General features: G+C 48.6%; 2 protein-coding genes across 9 annotated transcripts in view; one reads left to right on the top strand and one right to left on the bottom strand.

Moving 5' to 3' along the window:
- Nucleotides 1-17,445, top strand: part of PFKFB4 (6-phosphofructo-2-kinase/fructose-2,6-biphosphatase 4) — a 142,461-nt gene that overhangs the window by 111,498 nt on the left and 13,518 nt on the right. The window contains exons 15-17 of one of the 5 annotated variants that reach the window (XM_038740806.1): nt 273-409; nt 706-820; nt 5,785-5,868. The gene's annotated coding sequence lies outside the window, so the exon portion shown is untranslated. Of the gene's footprint in view, nt 1-272; nt 410-705; nt 821-5,784; nt 6,612-17,445 lie in introns of those variants that run through there. The other 4 variants (XM_038740810.1, XM_038740812.1, XM_038740807.1 and 1 more) reach the window with 4 other exon arrangements.
- Nucleotides 11,497-17,445, bottom strand: part of PRKCD (protein kinase C delta) — a 65,896-nt gene continuing 59,947 nt past the window's right edge. For all 4 annotated transcript variants that reach the window (XM_038740804.1, XM_038740802.1, XM_038740803.1 and 1 more), the window contains 4 exons: nt 16,760-16,898; nt 13,890-14,078; nt 13,480-13,608; nt 11,497-12,234 (listed from right to left, as the gene is read on the bottom strand). In XM_038740804.1, coding sequence (XP_038596732.1) covers nt 12,079-12,234; nt 13,480-13,608; nt 13,890-14,078; nt 16,760-16,898 — 613 coding nt within the window. In that variant the 3' untranslated portion in view covers nt 11,497-12,078. The remainder of the gene's footprint in view (nt 12,235-13,479; nt 13,609-13,889; nt 14,079-16,759; nt 16,899-17,445) is intronic.

Raw genomic sequence — 17,445 nt, 5'->3', positions numbered from 1 at the left:
TCATTCATTCATTCATTCAATCGTATTTATTGAGCACTTACTGTGTGCAGAGCACTGTACTAAGTGTCCATCTCTCCTCCCGGGGCAAGACTCCTAAAGGGTTGGTGGAGAGGGCCCTTTAGAAAGCCAGCATCTCTGAGCAGTTTCCTGGGGCTGAGAACAGGTGAAGAGGTTTGACCCCGGTCAATATGATGTAGCTGAAGGCAGCAGCTGCTTGGGAAGGGGCGGCAGAGGTGACATCACCCTAATGCTCCTTTCTCTCTGGTTTATAGAATGTGGATGTGCACCGTTCCAGGGAAGAAGTACTGAAGACAGCCCCACCGACCTCCAGCTACCCTCCCACCCTTTTGCCCCACCACTGGCTCACAGAACGGTTTGGGGAACACAAAGGAGCAGAATAATAATGATGGTATTTAAGCTCTTACTATGTGCCAAGCACTGTTCTGAGCACTGCTCTAAGCGCAGGCCTCTGAGGGTGTGCCAAGGTGAACTTGGGCACTGGCCACCTCAAGGTCAGAATGCTATCTGTGACTTAACTTCTCTGGTGGGGGGGTGGGGCGGAAAGACAGGTGGTCTCTCACTTCCACAGCGACCAAATAAGGTACGGGGGATGGAAAGGTCGGAGATTGAGCAAGCGGAGGAGGGAAGCCAGGACAGCCCAAGTCACAGATAATAAATACCTGTTGCCTCTGTCCTTCTGGGCAGCAGACTGAGCCGTGCAGCAGCAACGGCAGTAGCAGCCTATGTGTCTCCCGCCCGGGGTGTCAGACGCCTGCTCTGCAGCCTGAACCAGCGCACTGAGGAGAGGACCACGGCGTGTGTGAGTGTCTCACCGAACGCTCGTGGGTGGGAGCCAGGTGCTTTGCTATGGGCGGGGAACGCGTAAGTGGATTCCTCCCGAGTGGGAAGTGCTCGTGGGCAGGAGCTAGCCGCCTCCCCGCATGTGAACAAACCATTAGTGAATTCCTCCTGGGTGGAACTTGGGGGTTCTGCCACGTGCGAATAACATATAAGTATATTCCTCCTGTTAGGGAAGCTCTAATATCACTAAATAATTATATTCCGAAAGGGAAGTTCAATTCGCCGAATCCAAAATAATCAAATAATTCAATTCACTTCACGGAAAAAATTTTGTATAAAACTCAGTCTCCTCCCCCCCCCCCCCACCGATTCCCGAATGAACCCATCCTCGGGTAATGGGTGACCGAGGGAGACCTGCACTGTTGAGTTCATTCATTCAATTGTATTTATTGAGTGCTTATTGTGTGCAGAGAATGTACTAAGCGATTGGAAAGTACAATTCGGCAACATAGAGACAATCCCTACCCAACAACGGGCTCACAGTCTAGAAAGGGGAGACAGACAACAAAACAAGTAGACAGGCATCAATACCATCAAAATAGATAAATAGAATTATATATACACATCATTAATGAAAGTAGAGTAAATAGTAAATAGAGTAATAAATATGTACAAATATACACAAGTGCTGTGGGGTGGATGGGGGGTGGTAATAATAATGATGGTATTTGTTAAGTGCTTACTATGTGCCAAGCACTGTTCTAAGCATAGAGCAAGAGGGAGGATGTCGGGGCAATGGGGAGGGGAGGAGGAGCAGCAGAGGAAAAGGGGGGCTCAGTCTGGGAAGGCTTCCTGGAGGAGGTGAGCTCTCAGTAGGGCTTTGAAGAGGGGAAGGGAGTGGCGGATGTGAGGAGGGAGGGCATTCCAGGCCAGAAGTAGGATGTGGGCCAGGGGTTGATGGTGGGACAGGCGAGAAGCTAGCTAGCCAAGCTAGCTCTCTTCCTCCCCTCAAAGCCCTACTGAGAGCACACCTCCTCCAGGAGGCCTTCCCAGACTGAGCCCCCCTTTTCCTCTCCTTTCCATCCCCCTGCCCTACCTCCTTCCCCTCCCCACAGCACCTGTATATATGTTTGTACAGATTCATTACTCTATTTTACTTGTACATATTTACTATTCTATTTATTTTGTTAATGATGTATATCTAGCTTTATTTTTATTTATTCTGGTGACCTGACACCTGTTCACATGTTTTGTTTTGTTGTCTGTCTCCCCCTTCTAGACTGTGAGCCCATTGTTGGGTAGGGACCATCTCTATATGTTGCCAATTTGTACTTCCCAAGTGCTTAGTACAGTGCTCAGCACACAGTAAGTGCTCAATAAATACGATTGAATTAATGAGAACAAGGCACAGTGAGGGGGTTAGCGGCAGAGGAGCAGAGTGTGCGGGCTGAGATGTATAAGGAGGAATGGGAGGTGAGGTAGGAGGGGGCGAGGTGATGGAGAGCTTTGAAGCCAATAGTGAGGAGTTTCTCCTTCATGCAAAGGTTGATAGGCAACCACTGGATATTTTTGAGGGGACTGACATGCCCAGAGCGCTTCTGTACAAAGATAATCCGGGCAGCAGAGTTCATTCATTCAATTGTATTTATTGAGCGCTTACTGTGTGCAGAGCACTGTACTAAGCTCTTGGGCAGTACAAGTTGGCAACATATAGAGATGGTCCCTACCCAACAATGGGCTCACAGTCTAGAAGGGGGAGACAGACAAAACAAAACGTGGACAGGTGAAGTTTAGACTGAAGCGGGGAGAGACAGGAGGATGGGCAATCAGGCGCTCTGCCTTTACTGAGAGGCTTCCCACGCCACAACCAACCTGGTGGAGTAGCCGGTCCCAGGAAGGATCGGCATGTCCTTGCAGACACGGGCTCTAATTATGGTATTTAAGTGCTTACTATGTGCCAAGCACTCTTCTAAGCGCTGGGGGTAGATACAAGGTAATCAGGTTGTCCCACGTGGGGCTTAGTCTTAATCCCCATTTTACAGATTCATTCATTCATTCAATCGTATTGAGCGCTTACTGTGTGCGGAGCACTGTACTAAGCGCTTGGGAAGTACAAGTTGGCAACATATAGAGACGGTCCCTACCCAACAGTGAGCTCACAGTCTAGAAGGGGGAGACAGAGAGCAAAACAAAACATATTAACAAAATAAAATAAATAGAATAAATATGTACAAATAAAATAGAGCAATAAATACATACAAACATATGTACAGGTGCTGTGGGGAGGGGAAGGAGGTAAGGTGGAGGGGATGGAGAGGGAGAGGAGGGGGAGGGGGAGGGGAAGGAGGGGGCCTCAGTCTGGGAAGGCCTCCTGGAGGAGGAGAGCTCTCAGTAGGGCCTTGAAGGGAGGAAGAGAGCTAGCTTGGCGGATGTGCGGAGGGAGGGCATTCCAGGCCAGGGGGATGACGTGGGCCGGGGTCGACGGCGGGACAGGCAAGAACGAGGCACGGTGAGGAGATTAGTGGAAGAGGTCACTGAGGCACAGAGAAGTTGTGATTTGCCCAAAGTCACACAGCTGAGAAGTGGCGGAGTCAGGATTAGAACCCACATCCTCTGACTCCCAAGCCTGTGCTCTTTCCACTAAGCCACGGGACATTTGTGTCTTTGCCAAATATGTCTGAACTTTACACATGGATCATGGAAGATTGAAGACTGCTTGCCTGCTCATCAGACTTGGATAGTTTCCCTAATGTGTTGTTTTTTGTTGCTGCTGTTTTTAAGAATTTCTCCAGCCATGAACAGTTGCCTAAAATGGGAGGTTTTTTGGAGCATTTTTATTTTGCTTTCAAAAAGCTTCACTACAGATATAGACATTTTTGGAAATTGCTAATTGGATGCACCCAGGTCCCATTTGATGGAAACAGCTGCTCTCTGTAGTCAGGTGTCCTGTAGGGGCAGTTCTTCCTAAATGCAAGTGGTACTGTCCCTTTACCTCTGCTTCAGAGGTGGTCGCAGGAGGGTCAGTGCACAGTGGTGGGTTGGAGCGGGCAGCAGTCATTCTCAAGGATTACCAGGAATGATCGTCTTGTTCTGAGACTGGGCCGCCTCTGCTCTTCCTGGGGATCAGTGGAGAAGGAAAGAGCCTCTGTCCACCACCACCAATTTCCCTCAGCAAGAAGGGATCGTTTTTGTTTAGGCCTAAACTGCTCCAGCCTGGTTGGCTGATATGTAGGATTGGAACCTCTTGGAACAGGTTGGGGAAATAGGTTTTGGTTGTAAATGAGAGCTATGGTACTTGTTAAACACCTATTAAGTGCCCAGCCCTGAATTAAGCACTGGGGTAGCTCCAAGATAATCAGAGTGGACACATGGGACCTCACAGTTTGTTGGAGGGAGTAGGATGTACCCCCCACTCACCATTTGACTACTGAGGAACAAAGAGCCCATTGTTGGATAGGGATTGTCTCTGTTGTCGAATAGTACTTTCCAAGCACTTAGTACACTGCTCTGCACACAGTAAGCACTCCATAAATACGATTGATTGAATGAATGACTGAACAGAGGAGTGAAATGACTTGCCCGAGGTCACACAACTGACAAGTGGTGGACTGGGATTAGAACTCAGATCCCCTGACTCCTGGGCCCATGCTCTTTCCACTAATAATACTAACAATAATGATGGCATTTGTTAAGCACTTACTATGTGCCAAGCACTGTTCTAAGCACTAGGGGGGAATACAAGATAATCAGGTTGTCCCACGTGGGGCTCACAGTCTTAATCCCCATTTTACAGATGAGGTAACTGAGGCACAGAGAAGTTAAATGACTTGCCCAAAGTCCCATAGCTGACAAGTGGTGGAGCCGGAATTAGAACCCATGATCTCTGACTCCCAAGCCCGTGCTCTTTCCACTAGACCACACTGCTTCTCTAAATGCAGTGTTGCCTCGGCACCGCGGGTCACTGTGTGCCAGAAGCCCCATTTCCTGCAGGGGTGGGGAATGGGTAGAGATTGAGGCCTTCCCACCCTTCAGACCAGGAGCTCTGGGGTCAGCCACCAGCCTCCTCCACTACCATAGGCACCTGAGCCCTGCTACCTTTCCAGCCTGCTGCAGCTTGTAACTAAGTACTGTGTATCTGAGATGGGGGGAAAAAGTGAGGCAGCGTGGCTTAGTGGAAAGAGTATGGGCTTGGGAGTCAGAGGTCCTGGGTTCTAATCCCAGCTCCGCCACTTGTCAGCTGTGTGACTTAGAGCAAGTCACTTAACTTCTTTGTGCCTCAGTTACCTCATCTGTAAAATGGGGATTAAGACTGGGAGCCCCATGTGGGACAACCTAATTACCATGTATCTACCCCAGCGCTTAGAATATTGCTTGGCTCATAATAAGTGCTTAATATTATTATTCAAGTGCTTAGTACAGTGCTCTGTACACATTAAGCACTCAAATACGATTGAATGAACTTGGCATCTTCATCAGTGGTATTTATTGAGCACTTAGTGTGTGTAGAGTACTGTACTGAGTGCTTGGGAGAGTACAGTAGAGTTGGTAGACAGGGTCCCTGCACTTCATCTAGTAGGGGAGACAGGTGTGAAAATAAACTACAGGTAGGGAAAGCAACCAAGCAAAAGGACTAGAGAAGCAGTGTGGGCTAGTGGATAGAGCACAGGCCTGAGAGTCAGAAGGACCTGGGTTCTAATCCTGTCGTAGGCATTTGACTGCCATGTGAACTTGGACAAGTCACTTCACTTCTCTGGGCCTCAGTTCCCTCTTCTGTAAAATGGGGTTCACAGTCTTAATCCCCAAGTGAGATAGGGACTGTGTCCAACCCAATTTGCCTCTATCCACCCCAGCACTTAGTTCAGTGCCTGACACATAGTAAGCCCTTAACAAATACCACAATTATTATTATTGTATGTGCTTAAGTGGTGCCTTAACATTGCTCTAATATCGTACCATTCTTTGTATCTGTCTATCCTCTCTTAGATTGTAAGCCCTTTGGAGCAAGGACTGCTTCTGAAACTGACTGGCATTTTCTCCAGTGCTTAGCACAGAGCTTGGCACCACCTAGTAAGTGCTTAATAAAGAGCCTAGCCAACCAAATACAGAGTTGGGTTTGTTAACTCTCTGAATTGTCGTGGAGGGATGAAAGACAGGGGGATTCCTGTCTGATTGGACTCTTCCCCCCCTTGGGGCATGGTTGAGGGAATCTGTGGATATTTGTGTTAAAGTGAATGTTTTACAACCCTGCATATCTTCATGGGGATTGGGTGCTGGCCGTTGATTGATGCTGAAGAAGGAGGGATTTTCTGGGCCTTTTGGGTCCCACCCCATATAGTGGGCCTCCCAGGGTAGAAATCATGTGGAGCAAAGCCAGTCTCTTCTACTGGTTGAAAAGAAGAAAATTGCATTGTGGGACTTTTGGACCACATTGCCACCAATTATTTCTGGTGTTTTGGCTCTGCTGGCCCTTTGCCTGTTTCTTTTCACTTTCTGACTGTGTTTAGGTGACGCCAGTGAACGTTTTAACTGTTTTTTCCAGTCTTGCCTCACAGGCCAGAACCAAACTGCATTTTGTTCCTTAGAATTCACCCTCATGTGGCCCTCTTGGTCAAGCCAATTTAGCAATAGATTTCATGCTGTGGAAATAGGCCATGGATTTGAAAAAAAAGACAACATTTCACAAGAGGAGCTACACAGAGGACTGAATGGGGGAAACTATTCGCGTACAGCCCAGGGGCTGAAAACGGTAGTATGTGTCCTCCACTGTGTATGTTTAAAGAGATACAGATCCAGAGGGAGAAAGATGAACAGGTATGTGATAAATAACCTTCTACTATCTGGGTGTCACTTGAAAAGCCGCACTAGGTGAAGCAGCGTGACCTAGAGAAAAGAGCACAGTCCTGGGAGTTAGAGGACCTGGGTTCTAATCTTGGCTCTGCCACTTGTCTGCGATGTGATCTTGGGCAAGTCACTTCACTTCTCTGGGCCTCAGTCCTTTCATCTATAAAATGGGGATTAATACTGTGAGCTGCATGTGTGGCATGAACTGTGTCCAATCCGATTATCTTGTACCTACCCTAGTGCTTAGTACAGTGCCTGGCACACAGTAAGGGCACAACAAATACCATAAAAAACAAACAAAAAATTAAGCAGCATAAAGCAATCATGGAGGGTTGTGCAGGGTCCCCAGTAACTTTCTGGAGGCCTCTGAAGAGAAGCAGCTCTCCCAACACCCTGTCACCCTATCCTGGCCCTGGGATCCCTCCCCCAGTGTCGCTCAGAGATGGAGTGGAAGGGGGGGGTGAGGTCTTCGGATTTCATGCTTTGTTTGGGGTTGGGGATGGAGTGGGAGGTTTCACATGGCTCAGGATTGACTGGAAGCTCAGTCACAGTGATTGAATATATAAATGAACCTTTGACACTAAGGGGTGAAGCTGGGGAGAAAGGAAACTTTTTTTTTTTTTTTTTTTTTTTTTTTTTTAGGAATACACCCCAGCATTGGTGAGTTAGTCCTTTGTGAAAACCTGCTCTGTTATTTTGTCCGGCTGGGCTAGCTCTGGCTGTGGGGAGTGGAGAGCAGAGCCTTGAACAGGATGGAAGTCCAAGGGCTGGCCCAGTCTGGACCAGGACCAGTTCACCGTAATGCAGTGTCACCAAATTGGAAGTGCTTGGTGCTCAACTGATTTTTTTTTTTTTAATTGGGCAACCTCAAGCCCCAGGTCCACTTCAGATTTGGCCAGTGCCACTTGAAGCAGCCTGACGGGGTTTGGATTTGGGATGGTCCAACCTAGCCGTAGGAGCTGATGCGACCAAGTCGGGAAGAGCAGCATGGCCTTGTGTAAAGAGCATTGGCCTGGGAGGCAGAAGAACCTGGATTCTGGTCTCAGCTCTGCTACTTGTCTGCTGTGTGATCTTGAGCAAGGCCCTTCACTATCTCTGTGCCTGTTACCTCATCTGTAAAATGGGGATTAAGACTGTGAGCCCCATGCGGGACAGGGGCTGTTTCAAGTCTGATTAGCTTGTATCTACCCCAGCATGTTAAGGACTTAACCAATACCAAAGTAAGGATCCCTTTAAATGCTGTGTTTGTTTCAGGAACAGTGAAGTATGTTTTCAATCCCTTTCTCCTCATTTCTTCCTTGCTGCTTAGCTAGTGGAGAGGGGTGGGGGATGGGGATGGAGGGAGGAAGGAGAGCCCTGTCCAAGCCTGGTCCAGCCTCACTATTCAGTGATGCTGCAACTTTGGTATAGTGAGGGTTAACTATTGTCAATATTTTGTTGATTGTCCTCTGTTCTTTTGGCCAGTGATCCTTATTTTAATTAGAATTCTAATTCTCCATATAGATGCATGTAAATACCTATTGGGGTGCTGGTGCACAATAATACCAATGGCATAACAAACTGCCTGTTGAAATCTGATTGTGAATCTCCCTGATGCACCTGCCCTTTCCATTGAGGGAATGGGAAATTGGAGAGTCCAAGAAATAGAGAAGCAGCTTAGCTTGGTGGAAAGAGGCTTGGGAGTCAGAGGTCATGGGTTCTAATCCAGGCTCCACCACTTACCAGCTGTGTGACTTCAGGCAAGTCACTTAGCTTCTCTGTGCCTGTTACCTCATCTGTCAAATGGGGATTTGAGCTCCACATGGAACAACCTGATTACCTTGTATCAACCCCTGCGCTTAGAACAGTGCCTGGCACGTAGTAAGCACTTAACAAATACCATCATAATCATTATTATTAAGAAAGCTCTGTGATGATTAAATGATTCATACCCATTGAGGATGCAGAGTGGTCTGAAATAAGTGTTATGGTGAGAAGATACCTATCACTGGGCCCTAAACCATGGAGACCACGATAGGTTCAGGAGCAGTTGCTGGTGGCAGTAGCCAACCTTTGGCCAAGAAATTGGCCTTCAGTTTTCAGCTGTGACCTTTGAGTGAGTAATACAGACCACATGTTTCCAAGTTCTGGGTTTAAGGGTGACCTTTCTGTTTTGGCCTACTTCTGCTCGATTTTTGGTAAGAATTGCCATTATACCCAACTCTCTCTAGGGGCTCCCAGATAGATTGGGGGCAGGGAGCCCTGGGGATGGGATGGGGAATTGGGAATCTGGAGAGGCAGGTTGTGAGGGTATCAGGAATGGCTGGAACAAGGCGAACCTTGAACAGAGTTTTGTAGGAAGTGAGAGTAATGCTTTAGCAGAGGCAGGGAAATGGCTTGTAGGAAAGTAGAGGGAGGATGAGTCCTGGGTGGAGGAGGTGTGAAGCTCCTTGGACTGACTATGGGCCTAGGGCTGCTCCATGGGAGTGCAAGTGCCCTGGGAAATTTGCAACAACAAGGATCTCACCCGGCTGAGCACTACTCTGGTCCAGCTCTCCCTAGCGGGGAGAAGGGGACTGGACCCAGGCCTAGAATGTACCAACTCCGTGGCCACCGATTGGTTTTTGTGGTCCTTTTATCCAGCTTGGCACTGTTTAGGAAAATGGGCTTTAAAATCCCAGGTACGTCCTCTCACCTCTCCCCTCTCCCCTCATCCCTCTAGGAGTAGTAGTTTGGGGAACGGATACGGGTTCTCATAGTTTCGCTATTCAGTTGTGGTGGTCTCCACCAGATGGCGCCCCATTCCATCCATCCTCTCTGATGTGAGTCAGACTTGGCTTGAGGGATGGGGGAACTGGAACACGGGGGCCCCTGGGGCTGAGAAACACTGTAGGGGTTTTTTTCTTCTTCTTCTTTAAGAGTTTGGAGTTTCTCAAGTATTTCTGTGTCAAGATCTTTAACATTTTATCCCTGTGTCTTCCATAATCTCCCCTGATCCGGAGTCAGCAAACAGGTTCCCCCTTTTTCTGCTCAAAGGGCAAGGCTCTTACTGACCTCTCACCTTCTTCCTCATGTCCCTTTTCCTGCTGAAGGTTACCAGTTTTCCCTCCCTCCGGCCCCTCAATGCCCCTTGGCATTCCCAGGAAGCCCCATAAAGTAGCAGAAGCCTTTGTAGGGAGTTCCCTTGCGGGTCTTTATTGCACCATCTGCCCAAGCAGTTTAGTGAGGAGCACACACGCTGGTTAGGACCCAACACCATCCTCGGAAAAACCGAGGAGGGAAAAAATATCTCCATGCAACGTGGAATTTGGTCTTCTGCCCTCTTTATCTCTGAGGGTTGAATGGAAAAGAGAAATGTTTCTCTGTTTCCCCTCCAGAACTCCTGGCCCCATACTCAGCAAACCCAGACACCGTGACCCATGGAGACTGCACGGGAGGAAATAGTCTCATCTGCTTTGGAAGTTCCTCCCCTGCCCCTCCTCCTCCTCCACTTCCTTAAGTTGGAACTGGCCTCTTCAGGCTGTCATTACAGGCAGCCAATAGTTCAGGTTGCGAGAACGTGACTTTTCCCTGCCCTTCTGCCCATCACTAAATTCAAGCCCTGTGGGGGAGGAGGTAGAGGAGCCAGGGTCTCATTGCTGCTGCTGCTGCTATTTTAGCTATCTTCATGCTGTGCTGAACCCCTGCCATCCAGAGTGAGCCTTTAACTTAGGTTGTCAGTGCCTGGAGAGTTAGATCCGCCTGGGAGCCAGAGCTGCTGCAATTAAGCCAAGATCCTTGATTTCCTGTGGCTGGTCATTCCCCAAAAAGGCAGATGGTGGGAACAGCTTGACAGGAGATTGGCTGTGTATGTAACTACAAGGCCTGGTTATGTGCTTCTTGAGACCGATCCCTTGGGACTCAGTGTCCTCAAAAGAACATACAGATGTCAGGCAGCTCCTTATAGTCATGGTTGATGTGAGTCGGGCCTGGCTCTCTGTCAGGGTTTCCTGCACCTCTCTGGTCCTTCCCGTTATGTAAAAGAAAAATCTCAGGTCGCAGCTATGGATGGGGGCCGGTTTGGCCCCGGTTCAGTGGGGCAAGATGTTTTGGAAAATGGCAGCCAGGTGCAAGGTCCAGCTCAGGCGGCCGCTACTGGGGCGGGGAACCGGCCTATTGCTGAACACACTTCAGTCTCCAGCCCGGTTTCCAGCCATGGAAACTTGTACTTCAGCCCATAAAAATGTATTCCCAGGAAGTGAGTTGCTGCCAGCTGCAGCTGCCAGAAGTTCAACGCTTGTGCCTCACTAGGATAAATAAGCCGTCTAGCTAGCTGCACACAGTCGAGGGAGAAATGATTTCTGCACGGTGAATTAGGCCTTGGTTTGTACCCCGTCACCTCCCATTTCCTTTGAGGTACAGATTCAGATGGGGGCGAGCAGGGAGATGAGGAAGGGAGAGGTAGAGATGAGCCCTGGTGCTTCCCACCCCTGGGACTTGTCTGTCTACTTCAGAAAGGAGGGAAGTAGCATCAGGTTGGGGCTTAGCTTCTCAGGAAATGGGTATGTGGGGGCAGACCGCTTGCAGGCAAATCAGACCTTCCCTTCCCTTCCCTTCCAGCAGTCTTGGTGCAGGCCCTCTTAGTACCTAGACCCTCCCGCCCCCCCCCCCCCCATGCATATACAGAACCATATTTGCATAAATATATATATATAGTGTTCGTGTTGCTAACAGCAGTTGCGTTTTGAGGTAAACATGGGAAAGCTGCATCAAGAAGAGAAGTTTCTTTTAGATTGAACTTCTCTGCCTCTATTTTCAATATTTTCTTCAGCATTCTTCTTCTGCAGGGGTCAGCAACACCCCAGGGAAGGGGCAAGTAAAGAGTAGGTTGCTCTGTTTAAGGATCATGGAGGTAACTTTATTGAAAACACCAAAAAAAAAAAATCAACCTCCCTTCAATCGCCTCCCCTCCACCCCCCACCCGACTCTCTTGGAGCAAGATATACAGCTTACTATATATATGTATATATCTATATATGTGTGTATGTGTATATATATATATATACACGTATATATACATATACATGCACACACATATATAGATATATCTAATCTATATACTATATAATCACATTTTTAACAGACATAGGATTTACACCCCCCACACACTTACATGTGCGTGCGCACACACACAAACACACACACACACACACACACACACACACACCCCACCAGAGGAGGCGAAGAGAATTCACAAACAATTCACAGAGTAAGGTACCTTAAAATTCAACCATGCAAAAGTAACTTCTTCATTTGAGGAGGCGAGAAAAAAACATTTCAGTGACACTGATGCTTGTTATTAGAGAAGACAAGGAGGAAGGAAATGGAGTGGCCTGCTTACACTTGCTGGAGTGAGCTTGTGTGGCTAAACCCCTGGACTGGGGGAATGGCAAGGCTTCTTTAGTTGGGGGAGCTTTTCTATTGCAAGAGCCCAACAAAAATGGGATTGATAAAGGTGAAACCATGAAAGGCAGCCTGGTCCATGGATTCAATGAGGTTCTTGTCGCTGTAGGATAAAAGTGGCTTCTCGCTCAGGAATTCTCGGTCAAAATTGGTGTAGTCACTAGGTGATTTCTGGAGGAGCCAAACAGACAGGGCTGGGGTGAGTAGACTGGAGAGATCTGACCCCATTCACCTACCCCAGCTGAGCCTAATGGAGCCTGCTTTCCCTCATTGCTGTGGGCAGAGGGAGCCCTCTGCTCTGAAGGGATATTCATCGGGGACCCCGGTTGACGCCTATTTCTTCCCAAACATCCTCCCTTGTCCCCCGGCCTGGTTTAGCATTGGGGCAGGGCCCCACTTGACTCAGCTTAGTCACCTCTGGCTGGCCAGGTTCTCTAATGAAGGGTTTGGGGACCAGGGGGATGTGCAGCTCCATAGGTAGGTAGGTCTCTTGCACAGAAGACTTGAGAAGCAGCATGGCTCAGTGGAAAGAGCACAGGCTTTGGAGTCAGTCATGGGTTTAAATCCCGACTCCACCACATGTCTGCTGTGTGACCTTGGGCAAGTCACTTAACTTGTTTGAGCCTCAATTACCTCATCTGTAAAATGGGGATTAAAAAACTCTGAGCCCCCTATGAGACAACCTGATCACCTTGTATCCCCCCCAGCGCTTAGAACAGTGCTCTGCACATAGTAAGCGTTTAACAAATGCCATCATTATTATTATTATTACTGTGATGGTCTCTGGAGTGCAAGTCCTGCCCCCTCACTCCAGATCACTCTGGCTTCAGCCTGAGGAGAGATTTCAGTCACAAGCCCAAGGGCCAATGCCACCTATAGCCATCAATCAATGGCATTAAGCGCTTATTGGGTGCAGAGCACTGTACTAGGTGCTTGGAAGAGTACAGTACAACAGAGTTGACAGACATGTTCCCTGCCCACAAGGTCCTTATAGGAGAGAAGACATGATGCAGGCCACTACCCAGGGTGTGTACATTTTGATTCAATAAAATTGTGTTGTTAGGGTTGAGTGTTTTTCCATCTCGTTCTAAACACTTTCCCTTTGGCTTCTTTGAGAGGCAGATACGGGGGTGGATGGAGGGGGGGAAGTAGCAAAACTGAGGTGAAAAAGAAGAAATCAGGGCAGGGAGTTGCACAGTAAGGGAAGAGGGAGAGAAAATGAAAAAGTAGCCTGGCCTAGCCCACACTTTGACATTTTCTCTAAAGTACGGAGGTGAGGAGAAACCTGGAAAGAAACCAGGACGGTTGATAAGAGGAAGGATGGAACACCGGAAAGGGGCTCAGGGTAAGAAGGGGGTGAAGGTGAGAGGCAGGGCACGAGCCCCTGCAGTCCCAGCTCAGAACCAAGTCACCTACCACTTTGGGCTTGAAAGGCGGAACCACTTGCCGCTTCTCTAACAGCATCCAGTTGATGGATTTGAAGAAGGGGTGCACCCTGATGTTTCCAGTCACCCCTAGCCTTTTGGTTGGATCTCTGTCAAATAACTACAACAAACAGGAGAGTATGAAGTGGGGATGTCAGTAGGCCTGGCCCCAAAGTACATTAGGGGTAGTGTGCTGAGCATCATGGGATAGTGGGGGGGGGGGTGCAATAACCATTTTAGGGTTAGTGAGGTTCCCTGTATGCTGTGTATGTCAAAAGTAGGGGATATGCAAATAAAAGGAGTGGGATATGTGAGCATGGGGTGGGGAGGAAGTAGATGAGATGGGGGCTAAGGAACCCAGCTTGGAGAGTCCCACTTCAGCTGGAGTTCCAGTGATCTTACTTTCTCTAGGATGTCCTTCGAATCTTTGGTGATCCAACGGGGGAAGTAGGGGTTGTCCAGCCGGATGGATTCAAACAGTTCATCCTCATCATCCCCATGGAAGGGAGACTGCCCGATGAGCATCTCATAGAGTAGAACGCCATATGACCACCAGTCCACAGAGAATGTGTACTTATGGCCTTGCAGAATCTGCCCGAGGGAAGAATGGAAATCAGGGCCACAACCACCTGACATCACCACTCTGTCTGGGGAGCACCCAGTGGGGCTTGCTACTATTTGCAACCATACCCACCCTTCCATCTGGACTTTGGCATCTTCTCTCTCCAACCGCCCCCCCCCCCCCCCCCTTACGGTTCAGAGAGGCTCTTGTGCTCTCATTTCTCTCCAGAGGTCCCTGAAAGGGAAGAGGGTGGAAGGAAAGGAGAGCAAAGGAGGGACAGACAAGCCCAGGAAAAGTTAAGTGAATTGCCTATGGTCACACACAGTAGGTCGGGCCAGAACTGGCTCTACAGCCCAGGCATCTTGATGTAGGGTTACGAGAGGGACAGGCCAAGCCTCCTCTTTAAAAACGGTCAGAGCTAGCAGTAGTTTTGCTATGAGTTATGTTTTGCTCAAATATAAAGTTTTGAGTTTTGTTTTTTTTCTTCCTCAAATGATCTATGAGTGGGCTCTGGGACAGAATGATGAGTGAGCAAGAAGAGACAAACTCTTGCAGGGAGCTTTTTCACCTGGATGATGTCACAAGAGACTGAACCATTAATTGTCAGGGCCGGGATCAGAGAAAGGGTTAAATGGGAGGCAGACAGGCTGACCTAGTCTCTGGTTGGACATTGCTCACTGAGGCTGCAGCCCCGTGGCTCAAAGGAACATTTACAGAGACTCTGCAAATGGTAAAGTAGCATTTTGGGAATTTGAAGATGTTTAAGCTCTCGTTTAGGATTCACCTTGCAGAAAGGAAAGATTGTATTTTGAACTAAGACTTTATTTTCTGCTCTTCTGGTCCATGACCTGGTGATTAGCGGGACTTCTGGAATGTGACATCTGTTCATTGCTCCAGTCTTTAAAGGTGGTTTCTTCATCCCCTTCATTTACCTTTAGTTTTAGTTTACAACTAAAATAACGCCCCCCCCCCCCACCGCCCCACCACCCGCAACCTCACCGTTGTGAACTGTGACTGGTATCTATGCCCCTGTTTATATTAATACACTTGAGAAAAGGGATAGAAAGGTCTTAAATAGGGAAGACAGTGCAGGACTACAAAAACAGAACCCCCAACTGTTTCCAGGGTCACTTTGCAGGGGGTATCTTTCCAAGCCATTGTATGGTGGCAGCTGCTTAGTAAGACCATGTAAAATGAGGGTGTTCTAGCTGGGGAACATTCTGCCATGATGAATGGAAGACTAGGGACCCTGCTCTACAAAAACCTTTGTGCTTCACCTGAAGAAAATGCTGAGGTGTGCAAGGATAAGTCAGATCTGGCAAGTCCTGAAGTGGGGGCGGCTATGAGCAAGAGACTGCCCTCTTCCCTGCACCCCCATCCCTCTGGGACGCATGCTAGAACTGGCACAGTCAGTTGGGTCAGACAGGGAGAGCTCAAGGAGCAATTTCCTCCTACCCCTACTATAAGGCTAAGCTGAACCACTGGGTAGATGGGTCAAGTGGCAAGCCCCACTACCTGCTCCGGTGACTGCTGAGCCCCCACCTCGATAGAGTCCCTGTTTGTCAGCCTAGTTACTGCTTAATCCTGGCGTTAAAGGCTGAGGACTTGTACTGGGTAGTAATTATGCCTAAAGAGTAGAGTTTTGTTGGAGGGGTGGGCGGGGAGGGTGAGTGGAAAGGGGGGGAATTTTAGGGGAGATGACTGGGAGGGAAATAGGCTTCCAAGAGTTTATAGGTGGAAAAGCCACCATTTGGGAGCCTTTTCAGCCCTACCTGATGGGCAACTCTCAGGTCTTGTCAGAGAGCTGGAGAGAGTGATGTTGGGAGTCCAGCTTGGAAAATGGTAGGGGTTGTGGCCCCCATGGAGTGGGCAGCTATGCTACAATGTCAAAAACACATATCTTGATTATTTTTCTCAAATGACCATGCTAGCCCTGAGGCCAAATTTCCTCCGAGATTATGGAGTAGCTCTTTGGAGGTACGCAGGCAGAGGTGAAAGCTTAGCCACCCCCATCTGAGGGCCAAAAGAGAGCTCTCCAGGCTGTTTCCTCAGACCTGTAACAGAAATCATGAAAGGGATGGAAAATAGGTCCTAGGAGGAAAGGTTGTGGAGTTGATAGGGGCAGCAGTTGGGAAGCGGGGGGGTCTCAGCCTAGGGAAAGCTGAGGGGAAACTTGATGATTGCCTTCAAGCCTACAAAGGGCTTTCAGGGTGAGGATGTTCTCTAAAACCACTGGAGAATGGAGACCAAGGGGGAAGGGGCTTAAACTACAACAGGAATGGTTTGGGTTGAGCAGAAGGAAGAACTTCTTGACTATGAGTGTGATGAAGCACTGGAATGGGGCTGCTGAATCAGAGAATCTCCAACCTTGGAAGTCTTCGAGAAAAGGATCGCCACCCCATTGGTGCTGGCTGGTTTAGATGTTCACCCACCTGGAGGCACACAGCTGGGCCACCCGGAACCCCTGAGAACCCTGGCAGTTCTGGGATTCCATGAAACCAGAAACCAAATCTCCATCTCCCAGTGCCCAGAAGTGACCACTTGACTGCTCCTCTGGGATGTAGGAGTTGGTCAAGAGCTGGCCCCCCCACCCCAATCCACCTCCCTGATCTGGTAGGCTTCATTGGACATCTGGAATGAGCTCTTTACCCCTTTCCGCCCTAATCTTCACTCCCCCTGAGCCTAGGCCCTGCTGGTCTGCTGCCCTCACCTCTGGGGCTATGTAGTCTGGAGTGCCACAAAAGGTGCTTGCCCGGTTCTCTCCCACCACGTTCTCCTTGCACATCCCAAAGTCAGCAATCTTGATGTGCCCATCTTTATCCAGCATCACATTATCCAGTTTGAGGTCCCTGTGGGCAGCAGAAAGGAGAGGACTGTCAGGGACTGAGAGCCCCAAGTTGGGTAAGGACTGTGTCTGTCTAGATTAACTTGTATCTACCCCAGCACTTAGAACAGTGTTTGACACAGTGTAAGAGTTTAACATATATTATTATTAATAATAGTAATAGCCTGCAAGGACAGGGACCTGCTTTTCCATCAGAACTCTCCTTCTTTTCTTCGCTTGCCAGGGATCAGGATTCATTCATTCATTCATTCGTATTTGTTGAGCACTTACTCCACCATTGTACTAAGCGCTTGGGAAGTACAAGTTGGCAACATGTAAAGATGGTCCCTACCCAACAACGGGCTCACAGTCTAGAAGGGGGAGACAGACAACAAAACACGTGGACGGGTGTCAAGTCATCAGAACAGACAGAATTAAAGCTAAATTCATTCGTTCATTCATTCAATCACACTTATTGAGCACTTACTGTGTGTAGAGCACTGTACTAAGCGCTTGGGAAGTCCAAGTTGGCAACACGTATCTTTTCCCCAGAAGCCCTTTTGGGGAAGCTC

Source organism: Tachyglossus aculeatus, chromosome X1 (genome assembly GCF_015852505.1).
Source record: "Tachyglossus aculeatus isolate mTacAcu1 chromosome X1, mTacAcu1.pri, whole genome shotgun sequence".
Classification (NCBI taxonomy): Eukaryota; Metazoa; Chordata; class Mammalia; order Monotremata; family Tachyglossidae; genus Tachyglossus; species Tachyglossus aculeatus.
Note: the sequence above shows the minus strand (reverse complement) of the source record. Positions and strands in the feature narration are given on the sequence as shown.